The sequence below is a fragment of the Sinohyriopsis cumingii genome, chromosome 2 (genome assembly GCF_028554795.1).
Source record: "Sinohyriopsis cumingii isolate HCF-2022 chromosome 2, ASM2855479v2, whole genome shotgun sequence".
Classification (NCBI taxonomy): domain Eukaryota; kingdom Metazoa; phylum Mollusca; class Bivalvia; order Unionida; family Unionidae; genus Sinohyriopsis; species Sinohyriopsis cumingii.
The window spans coordinates 168,538,191-168,553,841 of NC_142962.1; the positions used below are offsets into that span (position 1 = coordinate 168,538,191).

At 33.4% G+C, this 15,651-nt stretch overlaps 1 protein-coding gene across 4 annotated transcripts in view; it reads right to left on the minus strand.

Annotated features, from left to right (window-relative positions):
• The window catches only part of LOC149806269 (solute carrier family 38 member 10-like), a 102,120-nt gene extending 86,813 nt beyond the window's left edge, over nucleotides 1–15,307 (minus strand). For 2 of the 4 annotated variants that reach the window (XM_089951218.1, XM_089951216.1), the window contains exons 1-3: nucleotides 15,255–15,307; nucleotides 8,037–8,152; nucleotides 415–532 (exon numbers count right to left, since the gene is read on the minus strand). In XM_089951218.1, the coding sequence (XP_089807344.1) occupies nucleotides 415–532; nucleotides 8,037–8,129 (211 nt within the window). In that variant the 5' untranslated portion in view covers nucleotides 8,130–8,152; nucleotides 15,255–15,307. The other 2 variants (XM_089951217.1, XM_089951219.1) reach the window with 2 other exon arrangements.
• Nucleotides 15,308–15,651: the final 344 nt, after the last annotated feature.

Consider the following 15,651-nt stretch of genomic DNA (forward strand, 5'->3'; position numbering starts at 1 on the left):
ATACATTCAATATTGGAATTTATTTGGAATACTACAGTAACTGGAATTCAGTGGAACTTCATAAATTTGGATCTGTGATATAACTTTTAGGACTATCTGGGATTTAATTCACAATACTGTAATTTCTTTTTATATTTTCACTTTGTATTCTAGTAAAATAAATTATTATGGGATTTGACAAAACTTCGTTTTTTTCTGTTACTTAAAGACCATAGAGCTGTAACACTACATACAAAGTCATAGCATTATATATAATGTCACTAAATGAAACTACACATAGTGAATATAAAGAAGAAAAAAAGGATCTATTTTTAATTAAGAAACAATAAAAAGAATATGTCATATAATAAATATAGTATGATTATTTAATAAATCATGAAAGCTGATTGTCATGTAAGTGGCTTTAATTCTCACCCAGAAATTCATAAGAACGCCTCCTTGACGTGACCCCAGCCTTGACAAGCAGCTGACACGAGGCCAGAGTGAGCCATGTGGAAAACCCAAGCAGGACAATCCCTAGCAGAATCCCACACTGAAGCATAGATAAAATCCATGTCAAATATGCAAGTATTGTGGTCCCACTCTTAAGAAATCCCTCTCAAAAGAGATGACCACTTGATCAGCAACCACCATGCTCAACACTAAAATAGAAAACATTTACCAATGTGTCCCCCCCCCTCATTAGACGTACTCCTTCCTCCTTATTTACTAGGCCACCTTTTCACAGCAGAAAGAGCAACTCTGAACAGTGGCAAAAATGTACAGCATTAACTGAAAATACATGTAGTTGACTTTTTAATGAAATTCTGACATGTCACATTTCATTCATTTCACTGTTACTGTCATTCCATAGAACCGAGTTCCATAGAAAGTTTTCAAAACAAGGCCAAGGCCAAATTCTATCAAAGCAGAGATACCAATGCAGTTCAAAATATGATATCTGGAACCACTGGAGGACACAGATTTTGTCCAGATTATCAGCCATTCAGATTTTACGTTCCGGTAAAGTCCGTGACTTGAAGTAAACTTGGCCAAGATTGATTCTATTCACGCTTGTGCATAGTGATTAACCTTTATCCCTGATGATCTTTGATAGTTAGATATACATGTTTGGACAGTTAGGTATACATGTTTGGACAGTTAGGTATACATGTTTGGACATTGATAGACCATTAGGTATACATGTTTGGACATTGATAGACCAATAGGTATACATGTCTAGACATTGATAGACCATTAAGTATACATGCTTGGACAACAGAATGCTGTTCATGCTTGTGCATAGTGATTAACCTTTATCCCTGATGATTTTTGAAAGACAGTTAGGTATACATGTTTGGACAGTTAGGTATACATGTTCGGACTTTGATAGACCATTAGGTCTACTTGTTTGGACATTGATAGACCATTAGGTATACATGTTTGGACATTGACAGACCCATTAGGTATTGTTGTTGTTGTTGGGTTTAAAGCCATTTTTCAGCACATGAAAGGCTATACATGGCGGCCAGTATTAATGGTGGAGGAAGAACCCGGAAAAACCCCATTAAGAACCACCGACCCATGAGAAGCCACTGGCAAGCATTCTCACATACCCACATTGGCTGAATCCAAGACTCGAACCCATGCAGACAGAGGTGAGATGGCAGTGATCCGTAATGGAGAGCGCTTTGTACCACTCAGGGCCCCACCATTAGGTATTCATGTTTGGACAGCAGAATGCTGTTCATGCTTGCACATAGTGATTAACCTTTATCCCTGATTATCTTTGATAGACAGTTAGGTATACATGTTTGGACAGTTAGGTATACATGTTTGGACAGTTAGGTATACATGTTTGGACATTGATAAACCATTAGGTATACATGTTTGGACATTGATAGACCATTAGGTATACATGTTTGGACATTGATAGACCATTAGGTATACATGTCTGGACATTGATAGACCATTAGGCATACATGTTTGGACATTGATAGACCATTAGGTATACATGTTTGGACATTGATAGACCATTAGGTATACATGTTTGGACATTGATAGACCATTAGGGATACATGTTTGGACATTGATAGACCATTAGGTATACATGTTTGGACATTGATAGACCATTAGGTATACATGTTTGGACATTGATAGACCATTAGGTATACATGTTTGGACATTGATAGACCATTAGGCATACACGTTTGGACATTGATAGACCATTAGGTATACATGTTTGGACATTGATAGACCATTAGGTATACATGTTTGGACATTGATAGACCATTAGGTATACATGTTTGGACATTGATAGACCATTAGGCATACATGTTTGGACATTGATAGACCATTAGGTATACATGTTTGGACATTGATAGACCATTAGGTATACATGTTTGGACAGCAGAATGCTATTCATCTGACCATTATTAATCTTTTATTAGGCTTGAGCAGCTTGGAATTTGAAAATCACTAATTACTTAATGGTATTAATTTTACATTAAGTTAACAACAATCAGGTGCAAGAATAAACTTTTGATTTTTCTCATTCTCTCTCTCCCTCTCTCATAATTACATTTCTCTAAAAAGACAATTCAGTAATGTAGAATTATATTGTAATTATAACTGAATAAGGTTGTTATTTTTTTTTTCTGCTACACTTGTTGGTATAGTGATGAGCCACTTAATATCATTTACAAAATACATATCAGCCATGTGCAAACTATGGACTCTGGGTTTCATCAAATTATTTACATCATAGAGTATAGCTTTAAATAGTGCTTATCTGGCCTGCATCCTGGAAGAGGTTGCATGTGACATACATATTTTAGTAAGCACAAATTGGGGGTGGGGGTGTTGCCATAATAGTCCTATGAGCAAATAATCTAGATCATCAGCATACAGATAATTAGTAGTTTCCTGTATACAGAATCCTCTAACCATATATACTCACTTACAAGTGGAGCCCAACTGCAAACAACAAAGATAATTATCTGCCATAGCACAATGTGTCTGCAGATTAGAGTCAATGATTGTTCTATTTATAGCTCCTGTACACTGTACAGACCCAGATCTGCCAGCGCATTATGTGATGGCTGATCTGAGTCTGTGCAGTTTGCAGTTGGACTTGTCTTATAAGCAAGCATAGACAATACTGCAGACCAAATTCATGGACTGAAAGGCCAGGACTTGCTGGAAACCTGGGATCTTGAAACAGGGACTCTAGGCCAATTATATGCTACACGTACAAAATTTGACTTCAACTTGCACAGGACCAAGGTGAGAATCGCAATGTAAATATTTTGATACTTATGACTGTAAATGAAACCTGTAAATTGAGAAATGAGAGTCAGTCAAACAAGATGTGTGTTCATTTTCAGGATTTTACACCTTGGTGACTGGAAGAGAAGGAGTGGAGAGGTGATAGTGAGTGGCTTCTCATTTTTTCCTGTGATCAGTAGGCTCCTTAGACATCAAAATTTCTTATTCCAAAACTACTAAACAAATCTTGAAAACCCAAAGAAAAACCAACAAAAATTATAACAACCCACAAATAAAATTTTGCCTAAAAAACTCAGAACAAATAATAAGTTTTCATTCCATATATTATATGACTTTTACTATGTATTTGTAAAAAATGTAAAATAACTTGTGCTGATCCCCTTCTTGGTCAGGATAAAATTATAACACACTGATATAACTAGAACTCTGCATAAGCCCCTCTTTGGTCAGATAAAATTATAACACACAGATGTAACTAGAACTCTGTGCTAAGCCACTTCTTGGTCAAGATACAATTAAAACAGACTGATGCAACTAGAACTCTGTACTTCCAAAACATGAGCTTCTGTTCTGCATCATTTTCACCCAAACCCAAGAACATCACAGTGAACAAGCTCTGCCAAAGAGGCAAACACAGGATTCATATGTGCATTTGCATGCAGATAACCAGCATGAATGTACCAGTTACAGGGTGTAAATCTTCATAATTTTCAATCTGTGACCCAGAGACTAAATAATTTGAAATAAGGTTGGATGCTGGGGCCAATTTTAGTTTCAGGTATAAATCTTTCTTATCATGCCCTGTAAATATTTACATGTTATTGCTGGGGATTTCCGTGTTTACCTAGTGATAACTTAAATGGAAGTCTTTTTGGGTGTAGGCATGGATCCAAGTGTTAATGACAGCTGCATGTATACAAATAAAGTTTTATCCCCGATAAGTGTATGACAGCTATTAACTTGGGATCTCAACCATTTAAAAAATGCAATATCAAAATATATTCAGTCTTTAATTGGGATGAAATGATTAATCAATGATATTTATTTCCATATCAATATTAATAACCTTACAAGAGGTGAAGAATTGATACAAAACTATGCTTACCTGATTAAGTTTTATAGGTTGCTGCATTCATATAGGAAAATATGAACCAGTTTTTGGGGTAGATATACTGCACAACCCTGGGAGTGCAGTACATCTATCCGACAAAACGAGTCCATATTTTCCCATACAAATGCAGCAACCTTTTTATTATATGCTCATTTTCTTATTCCACCTAAGGCTTAATTATATAAACAAAAATACACTACAAGTAACAATGTAACTGAATGTATGCCATATTCCAAACTAAATACACAAGCGCAGATTCATCAGTACTCAACAACAGCCTTATTAATGTGCACATAACTCCGCCCAGATAAATTTGAACTTAGTTGTGTGGTAGACATCACTTTTGGAAAAAAATGGCATTTTGGTCTACTTAAAATTGAAATTTTGAATCATATTGTGAATGAATGTGCATTGCAACAACATTTCTATTTAGTCTGGAATGTACAGATTTTCATATTTTTTGTAGATTCTACTAAATTTTGTGATAATGACTGGATTTATCTGTGTCAATTCTACATGAAGAACATCTGATTTCAGAAGTGAGGGAGCAAGATGTTGATGCCTGCAAGTGTGTTTCTGTTCTGTCATTGAATGTTTGGAATCATAATGTGGGAAAAATATGAAGTCTTTCAATTGTAATTATCAAAAAGATGCTATGGAATATAATGTTTATTTCAATTTGAGTGCAGTAAGGAGGATGCCATTGCACTTGGAATGTAGTCAAAATTACAGTACAATTTTGAATGTGTAATCAGGCTTTAGAACCCATGACATGGCTCATGTAATTCAGATTTGAAGAACTAAAAAAGTACATTCTCTGAAAATTCAGGATGTAAAACTGCAAGTGCTTTTTGGGCCATTCTTATTACCAGTTAAAGAAGATATGTTTATGCCTTGTCACCTGCATGCTATTTGTAGGGACCCAGACCTTTCTGGTGTCTCTCTGTAACCTAAATCCAAAATGCTGTATCAAAAAAGTTAAGGCAGAATGTGTTAAAAATGCTGGTATGTGGCAGTCCACGAAACATCTGCTTTAGTCCATTCAGAAACAAATTTAATCAACCAAAACGTAAAGCATCTACTACATGAGTGTACATGATTTGTTTACAAAGTAGTTCCTAATACACTATTGGGCATAGGTGAGTGCAATATGAAGTGCATGTGAGTGCAATATTGTAAAATACTGCACGATTCTGACAATGTAAAGTTAACGGAGAAAAAAATGAGCATATAATAAACTTTAATCTTCAACAGTCATGAAAAACTATTTGTCATTTGTCCTTTTATACTATAAATTAAGAATTCATCTGAGTTAGCTATAGCAGACACATGCATTTACGTCAGTAACGAAGAAAAACTATTGACAATACTCACTCACCTTCTATAAATTAGCAAACACAAGATGAATAACTCACACGGTTTGAAATCTGCACCCCCAAACACCAATTACCATGCTGATTATTTTATCCCTTCAGCATGATCAGTAATTGATAACATACAGTATGACCCTGCTATACCATGCTCTGTTATAACATGAATTCAGATATAACATGGCTCCCAACATTTCAAATACATGTATTTTTCTCATTCATAAAAAAAAATTCCTCTTAAAAGATTGAAAAATAATGTGTCAAAAGTTTATTATCATTTTGGAGAAGAGATCATGTGTGAATTCAAATATAAAGTGATCGAAGTGTATTATCTCGTGCATCAGAAAATATTTATATTTATTAAAAGTACAAAAAATAACATGTAAAAAGTTTATCATCATTTTTTCATGCATAAAACTGGATAAAAAATAATCGTGGCATTTCTCCTGAAATTTAAAAATTTCACCAATTTCTTGAAGTTTTGTACCATTTGAAATATGAGTATCTGAAACAAAAGCTGGGCCTTTTGAAAACTTGATCTTAGTTTATTGTTGGAAGATGTCATTATTACTGACACATGGACAATAAAACCATTAAGTCCTCTTTGTCTTCAATGCATTCTGTATACACACTGCTAAAACAATATCCAATATATGTTTGTTATTTAAGATGCATACACAAGCAAACACCATACAGTGTGGTAGTTGAAAAAAGATTCTCAAGGAATTTATAAATCAATTAATTTAAGTACACTGCTATAGAACAAGTCACACGGGTCATGTAGGCATTCAACACCAACTATTTCAGTAATGGGTGTCATTTTTTTAGAATTTAATTCTACATACCTTTAAATGGCAAATATTCACTTCATATGGATTTGTATACATCCATATTCCCTTGGAAAGTTGTTATTTAGATGCCCTAAGAGGTACATACGGCAAAATCAATGTTAAAATATGGGATTAAATGAACCTAAAGGTGTGATCCAGTACAATCCGATTCAATGTCACATGCTGTGATGTCACAATGAAAGCTATGCATATTGATAACTGATTTCGTACTACCCTCGACTGTGATGATTCCATTTGATGTGCTCTTATTTTGTCCCAAGTTTAGTACATGGCCACCACTGTAAAAGTCCACTGCAATAGATAATTTTCATCTGGAAGTTTCTTGGTGACAGTTAAGGTGCAGAGCATTCAATAATCAGTTATATTTAATTTAAAATGAGTAAATGTGCATACATGACCCATGTGACTTGTACGATAATCATCAATTGCTGAGCTAAATCTTGTTTAAATTATGAGGCCACAATTTATAAAACAAAACAAAACAAATGAATTGTGGCATGGTGGTGTTGTTAGATGCAATCAGTTGAGCAGTGAATAATATTGTCCATTCCCATAAAATTGCCCCCACTGCTAATTGACTGAAAATCAATCATTTATTTATTTTTTAACCAAGGTATTATGATTCGCAGATGAGAAAATTTTAGCAGTATGAAATTTATACAGACACTGTTTATTGACCTGGGACATGCTTTGCTGTAAATGTGCTTCATCTTTCATTACGTAATTTTGCAATTTTTTCCACTGAATTCATGCATAAATAATCTGTGACAAAAGTACTGAATATTTTAAATCTATGTGCATATCTTCAATGGAATTATAATTTATATTATGGATTCAATGCATGTGACAAGTTCAGTGGGTCAGCAAATGATGTTTATACTCTATTCATGCTATACATTAGACACGTATCTATACAGTTTACATGTGTATGTACCAATGCGAGGTTCTCTGAATAAAGTAAAATATTATACATGTATATGCAATTTCTGTTTTCACTAGATATGTATTTCTCCTTAAATGCTGTGATTTAAGATGGTAATTGTGCCAATGAAGCACATAGTTTTGCTCCCACTTTTATTACCGCACCACCAACACCGCAACCATGGCCATTTTTTGGTGTACATGCATAATTTTCTTCAGCTAACTGACTTAGTTATTTATAAAATGGTTCAGTACGTAACATGGTCAGGTTCTAAGCAGCCCCAATTTAGACCCAAATATGCCACTGCATAATGCGCTGTCAGATCTGGCCCTATTCAGTTTGTTAGGAGTAATCAGTAGAACAAACAACATGGACCCTGATCTGCTGGCACATTACACTTTGTCAGATCAGGATTTATATTGCTCGTAGTTTGAATCAACTTATAAATGAGTCTATACTGTAATTTTGAAGAAAAAGGTATTTTCATACATAATGGTATATGAAGGTAAACTGACCTGCTGAAAGCAGAATGGCATGGCCAGGAGTGTAACACCAATGATGCCATTTGCCACGCTAATGATGTATGGCCAGTTGGTTGAAACTGTCATCTCTGGTAAAGATACTAGGTACTCTGAAAAAGCAAAGACTAATTTGACAGTAAAATGAAGATAACATAAAAAATTAATTTGACAGTAAAATGAAGATAACATAAAAAATTAATTTTACAGTAAAATGAAGATAACATAAAAAAATTAATTTGACAGTAAAATGAAGATAACATAAAAAAATTAATTTGACAGTAAAATGAAGATAACATAAAAGAAACAGAAAAGTCAACCTGTATATGTATCTGTACAGTTTATTTCAGCTGCTTTATAGATTGACTTGACTTTGATGTATGAACTGTCATACAGCCTGCATCAGCTGCTTTATGGATTTAACTTGACTCTGATATATGAACTGTTGTGCAGCCTGCATCAACTGCTTTATAGATTGACTTGACTCTGATATATGAACTGTGTTGTACAGCCTGCATCAGCTGTTTTATAGATTTAACTGGACTCTTGATATATGCACTGTTATACAGCCTGCATCAGCTGCTTTGCAGATTTAACTTGAATTTGATGTATGAACTGTTATACAGCCCGCATCAGCTGCTTTGTAGATTTGACTTGAATTTGATGTATGGACTGTTATACAGCCTGCATCAGCTGCTCTATAGATTTGACTCGACTTTGGTGTATGAACTGTTATACAGCCTGCATCAGCTGCTGTATAGATTTGACTTGACTTTGGTGTATGAACTGTTATACAGCCTGCATCAGCTGCTTTGCAGATTTTACTTGAATTTGATGTATGAACTGTTATACAGCCTGCATCAGCTGCTTTGCAGATTTTACTTGACTTTAATATATAAATTGTTGTACAGTCTGCATCAGATGCTTTGCAGATTTGACTTGAATTTAATGTATAAACTGTTATACAGCCTGCATCAGCTGCTTTACAGATTTGACTTGACTTTGATGTATGAACTGTTATACAGCCTGCATCAGCTGCTTTATAGATCTGACTTGACTTTAATGTATGAACTGCTATACAGCCTGCATCAACTGCTTTACAGATTTGACTTGACTTTGATGTATGAACTGTTTTACAGCCAACATCATCTGTTTCTTCAATTTGTCTTGGCTTTAATGTAGGAATTATTGTAGACAAAACTGCCTGGAGTACAACAGCACTTTTATAAATATGGCATGAATTCACTAATAAAGGAGATGGTTTAACTATAAACATGACACAACCAGAAGTGTCCCTCTACTATACATGTATAGTGCAGAATTACAAAATTACAAAGAAGAGTACACTGAATGCCCCAAGTTGTTGAAACTGATGTTAATTAAGAAAATGATATCTTACTCCTGCCCCTATCCTATCCCACCAATCCACTGCCAGGCACAAAGGTTGAGGCTCCCAACCTGGTACCCTTGATACAGTTACCTGTAATATTAGACTACTGTTCAACTGCAAATTTTGGAGTTTCTGTGAAAGCTAGGGCAACATGTCTTTTGGTGCCTGCCCACAGATCACTAGTGTATTCAGACTGACCTAGTACTGGGTATGGAGAGGTAATAAGGGCACCTGAAAACATGCTCATCTCTCCTCTCCTCAGTACTCAAACTGATAAGCAGTATGAGCTGTTAATCCAGTGAAATCAATCATCACATTTGTCTAACTTTACAGCAGTCAGCTATTGCCAAGTAACAAAATGCTTGGAATCTACAACTGTATATGGCTGATGATGTAGTCTGCTTCATGAGCTGTTAATGCAGTGAAATCAGTCATCACATTTGTCCAACTTTACAGCAGTCAGCTATTGCCAAGTAACAAAATGCTTGGAATCTACAATTGTATATGGCTGATGATGTAGTCTCCTTCATGCTACTTGCACTTCACTTCTGTAACTGTATGATGCCACAGTGCCCTCCATCTTACTTGCCACACCTCTTATGGCCATGTTTTTAAAGGGATTAATGTTGATATACAGCTATGATAAAGTAAATGTCATAGAGGCCCCATCATCCTGCTATTCCAAAATTTAATACTAAATTAGTTTTACCAAGGTGTGTTCATTCATGATTGTTGATTAATATACACCTTAACTTGCTGTAGTCAAAAAACTTACGGATTGAAATACCTGACTGCCATGACATTTTACAAAGGTATACTGACACCAACTAGGATTAAAACAAGCAGACTTTTGGTCTAATCATTAAACATGTAGGGGTGTAGTTCACATATTTTCCAAAACCTGATGCTTTCATTGTGACATCATAGTGCAATATTCAATCCAATTTTTACTGGATCACACCTCTTGATTGGCCTCATCTAAAACTGATCATGCTTTAACAATGACTTTGTTAACAATGTATTTATCAGCACATTTATTTGATGATCTTCAAAGGAATAATGATGAACATGGAGTGAAATCAAGCTAATTGGCATTTAAAGGTATATGTACTCTAATTATCAATAATGATGCCTATTACTGAAATAGTTGGTTCCGAATGCATCAATGAATTGTACAACTTGTATTTTTGTACTCTAATTATCAATAATGATGCCTATTACTGAAATAGTTGGTTCCGAATGCATCAATGAATTGTACAACTTGTATTTTTGTACTCTAATTATCAATAATGATGCCTATTACTGAAATAGTTGGTTCTGAATGCATCAATGAATTGTACAACTTGTATTTTTGTACTCTAATTATCAATAATGATGCTTATTACTGAAATAGTTGGTTCCGAATACATCAATGAATTGTACAACTTGTATTTTAGTCATATCACTTTTCTATTTTCTTATACTAATTTTGTTTTTGTTAGGTATTACATTAAACTGATGTTTACGGCTTTATCTTGTAGTGTATTATGAACTATCAGTACAATTCATTTATGTAGTTTGGCATATCATTAATTATATCAATAAAAGGAATCATTAATAATTGTGACATCTGGTTTCAATTCGATGACCCTTTATGTCTACAATATCAATTAAACAAACATGCTAATAAAACTATGGTTCCATAACTGTGTTATGTATATTTGATTTAATTTATATTTGATTTAATTCAACTATTTGTGTGTTAGTTTAAAAAATTTAAAAAATCCATTTCATGTTATAGTAGTGTAATTTTGTTTACTGGAATTTGACACCTAATAACAGAACTTTGTATCTGTATGCTGACCTAGATACTGACCTTGATACAGAATTAGTAACAGTTGGAGTAAACAACTTTTTTTTATTCATTCTTAATGTGTGATTTATTAGTGAAATTATTTGTTAAATTTTAAAAAGCTTGTTGTCTTCACTCTTTTCTTGTTACTATTTATGAGAGCCTAAACATGTAACAATTGGAAATCATAATTAACTATGACTTCATTCAGTCAAGTGAGGCAAGATCAGACTTTTGGTATGAGGTGCAGGAGACAGAAGCACCGAAACACCAAATACACTGAGAACAGTGCAACACACTTCAATTATAATAGAAATACCATAGTGTATCATTGGTTATGTATGTATAATTAATAACTTTGATAATTTAATATTAGTTATTTAATAGAGTAACATCTACTTTCATTAGTGCTAAAACTTGATGCAACAGTAAATGTTACAGGCAAGAATTGCAAAGCAAATTAATAAAAACCTGGAACCTGCACTTTGATTACAGTTTTAAAGGCAAATAATTATATTATTAACAACATGTATTACAATATATACATTAATTTAATGTTTAAGCAATTAATAATAAATAAAGATAATGATTTATTAAGTTGATTATTATATTATGACAATAATTTTTTTCTTATTATTTTAGGTTCCAGGATGTGTGACATTTGCAAAAACCAGCAAGTAAAACAGCTGTACAGTGTAAATGTAACTATCAGGTGTGGACAATTACTTCAATGGTCTAAATACAATGATACATGAGAGAATGTGGTGTCAAATTAATTGTAAATTTATTTTAGTATTTACATCACAACAAAAACTGTTTGCACCTGCTTCAGAGTACAGTAGTTACATTTTCCAAATCAATTTCCGTAACTGGTATATGCTTCAAATGTACCACCTAAAAGAACACCACTGGATGGCTTATGCATGATGGCTGTCAAGCATGTCAACGATCTTTTGTTAACCATTTGTATGCCTTGTGTGCAGTGAAAATCAGTGACTATTCTGCTATTAGAGAGAAAGAGTATGGGATACTAGATAGTTGCAGAAATGGGTTTCTACATAAAGACAATTTTTGTAACATTTTAAAGAATTTATTTGTTTCATTGTTTTAAAATATATACAACACATTTAAAAAATTATTATACAAATAAAACAAGAAACAACTTATATAAACTGAACTGATAACATGAAACTTGAAAATTATAAAAAAATAAGAAAGGAAAGATAGATATATTTTGTTTCAAAACAAATAACAAGAATCTACTTAATTCTTGGAATAAACAATGTATTTATGCCCACACGAAATTTCATTATTTTTATTACTTCAAATAAAGAAGCAGCTTATTATATATTATTATCTTGTGAGGATGAGGACAATATTTTAATACAAACAACATTTCAAAATGGTTGGAAATTTAGCTTCATTAAAAAACATTTTTTTAAGAGGAATAATAATAAAATATAAAATAATTTTAATCAGTTAACCTTTTACTTGGATCAAGTCACACCTGCATCATGCTTGTCCTGTTCAAATGCATTGGATTTGTGAAAGTTTGATGATTTCAAAGACAAAGATTTAAGTTCTTGTTGAAACATATCGCTACACTTCCTAAAATACCATTTACAACAAACTGAGCACTGATTGGTATTATTTTGACATTCTGATTTAAGGAAAATCAGCCATCTAAAACAATTCACTAAAGAACATAGGCAACTCAACAAAGATTTGATTAATTTTAAGCATTTCTATAAAAAGATAGATCAACTGATTTGTAAAGATGCATCAAACGAGATTGTGAGGTAAAGGCAATTAAAAGTGGCACTGAAAACGTTAATGAAACTTCATAAGGTACTGACCTTTAATGACTTATCAAAAAAGGTAAGTAAACACATTTTTGTAAAATTTTAATTGTCACTTTGTATAGTGATGATTTAAAAATCAAAGCACCTGATTTGTTTTAATATACTTTAATTAACTTTTTGGTTTTTGATGTAGGGACAAAGAGGATCAATTAATAATGGATTAATTAAATATTGTTAGACCCATTTTCCCTATAAAAAATTGTGTAAGCAATTATGCTTAATTTTTTTTTTTAAATTAAACTATCACTAGCACTAGTACTTGTTACATTGTTATATAATATTAAATTAGGCCAAACTAAAGCAAATGTCTTCCTGGTTGCACTGGTTTTAAAATTTGGATAGGCAAGTCTCTTTTTAGAAACATAATATACATTTAATGTGATATTTCTTTTTACCACAGGGATAAAGTGCTAGGATGAACAATGAGAAACAGGGATGGTTGGCCAACAAGAAACATATTTTCTGTTTTGGTCTTATCAAAGTTATACACAACCAATGATACTTGCATATTAAGCAGGCAAAATCATGTTGAGCAGTAGTGTGGGAAGATGATCTGGTATTCCTTAATGATAAGATAGTAACTTAAAGCCAAACGTTGGAAAGGCATACAATGTGGAATGCCTGAACTAAATATCGGTACCAAATTTATTACACTGTGCGAAATGTAGCTTGAACTATCAGCATTGATTCTTAAATAGGTCGGACGACAAAGGAGAGACATGTTCTCCCTCATATTAATTTATACTGTATGTATGATTGATAGTTCAAATGTAAGCAACACAGTAGCACAATTATGACATTTTATCAATAAATACTATGACATTTTGTGGCAAAATATACTGGAAATACCGGAAATCTTATCTGTACTATATATATAGTTATATACTGGTTTCAGCTACGTATACAAAGCTGTTGGGCATTTCTGTGCACCTAAGGTTTCTTTCACCAATATTGAAGCAAATGGCATACTGAATATGACCGATTGACAAAATTAAAATACTGCAATGTATACCATTTGAAAAGAGACAACTGTCACCAGAGTATTATGTTCAAAATAATATTAATTTTTGACACACTAGATACCACCCCTGTGTTTTCATGACTCATGATATGTTGGCCTATTCTGCGCACAGCTTTGAAAAGATGTAATATTTATCCATCAGGCTAGAGAAATGAAATACATTACTTTGGACTGTTTCTGTCAGCAGTTCAGTCAAATAATTAGGTCAGGTTTTTAGTTAGTTTTACGAAATTCAACATTACAATGCCAATAAATGCCAAGCGATATTAAGCCAACTAAACTGGTCTTGTAAAAAAATTAGTAAAGGTCAACATTTTATAAAAAAAATTAAGCTATTATGTGGAAGAGAAACAACAATGAATAAGGTGTAATGTGTTGACAACTTGTTTATGGGGAAAATTATAAAAGAATATAGAAACAGACTGTAAGCCAAGGAATTTCTTGAGAATCCCATTCTAACGGCATGTTGACACATTGGGTATCAGACGATTTTGTACGTGTGGTACAACTTCTTGCAAAATTGGAAACTTGGATTAAAATGCAAAATTCTTTTAAGGTATACATTTCAATCTTTTATATAATGTATTTATTTGTACGATTCCAAAAGATACATAGCAAATAGGATTTTCTGGGTTACAGATTCAAGAAGATCATGAAGTGGGTCTTCATGTTGACATTTAGAAATCACGTTTTCTACGCATTTCGAGTCGAAATGTGGGATATTTTTTTCTTCAGTTTATGAATATCACTTTTCTTAATTAAAGTACGATTGTTCTTTCTTGACACAAAATAACATGTGATCTAATGTTGAAACAAATTACGTATCGTTGTGCAGAATTACCCGACGAACAGAACTGGCCGACATGGAGATACAGATATAAGTCACAAATGTTCGTCGTATCTTAAAACGTCAGACTCCTGACCGGGGTCAGGTACAAATGAAATTGCATGGTGCGCACTAATCCATTTCGTGTTAAAATTACTTTCCAAAAACAGACCAATAAGAAGAAATCCACATTTTGAATGTCTATCCCCGATTAAACCAAACTTAAGTCACAAAACGACCAAAGTAAAGAGGTATTCTTAACGATTCCGCATAAAGTGTGCTTACAATACTTGACCAATGTAGACGACGTGTAAACTTCCGGTCAGTGCACGTATGGGGAGACAATTTGGAATAAGACTCTTCTTGAGAAAATTGCTGTGCTCTTTCTCAAGAAATTGCATATTGAGGATTAGTCTTGGTTGTAAATGAAACTTGATCATCAAGCACCTTTCGAGATTTACTTCATTGTACAGGAATAATTTGTATGCCTTGCCAAACTGGTTTTAAATAAGCAATGCATCAAAGACATCATTTTTTAAAAATGTAGAAAAACTGTCATTTTATTCATGAAATTATAACTTATAATCTGGTTGCAAGCAGGAGGCCCCTAACATTTAGTCGTGTTTCGATCCACACTAAGGCTGTCTTTGTAAGCAAGCACAGACTAATCGCTGTCCTCTTC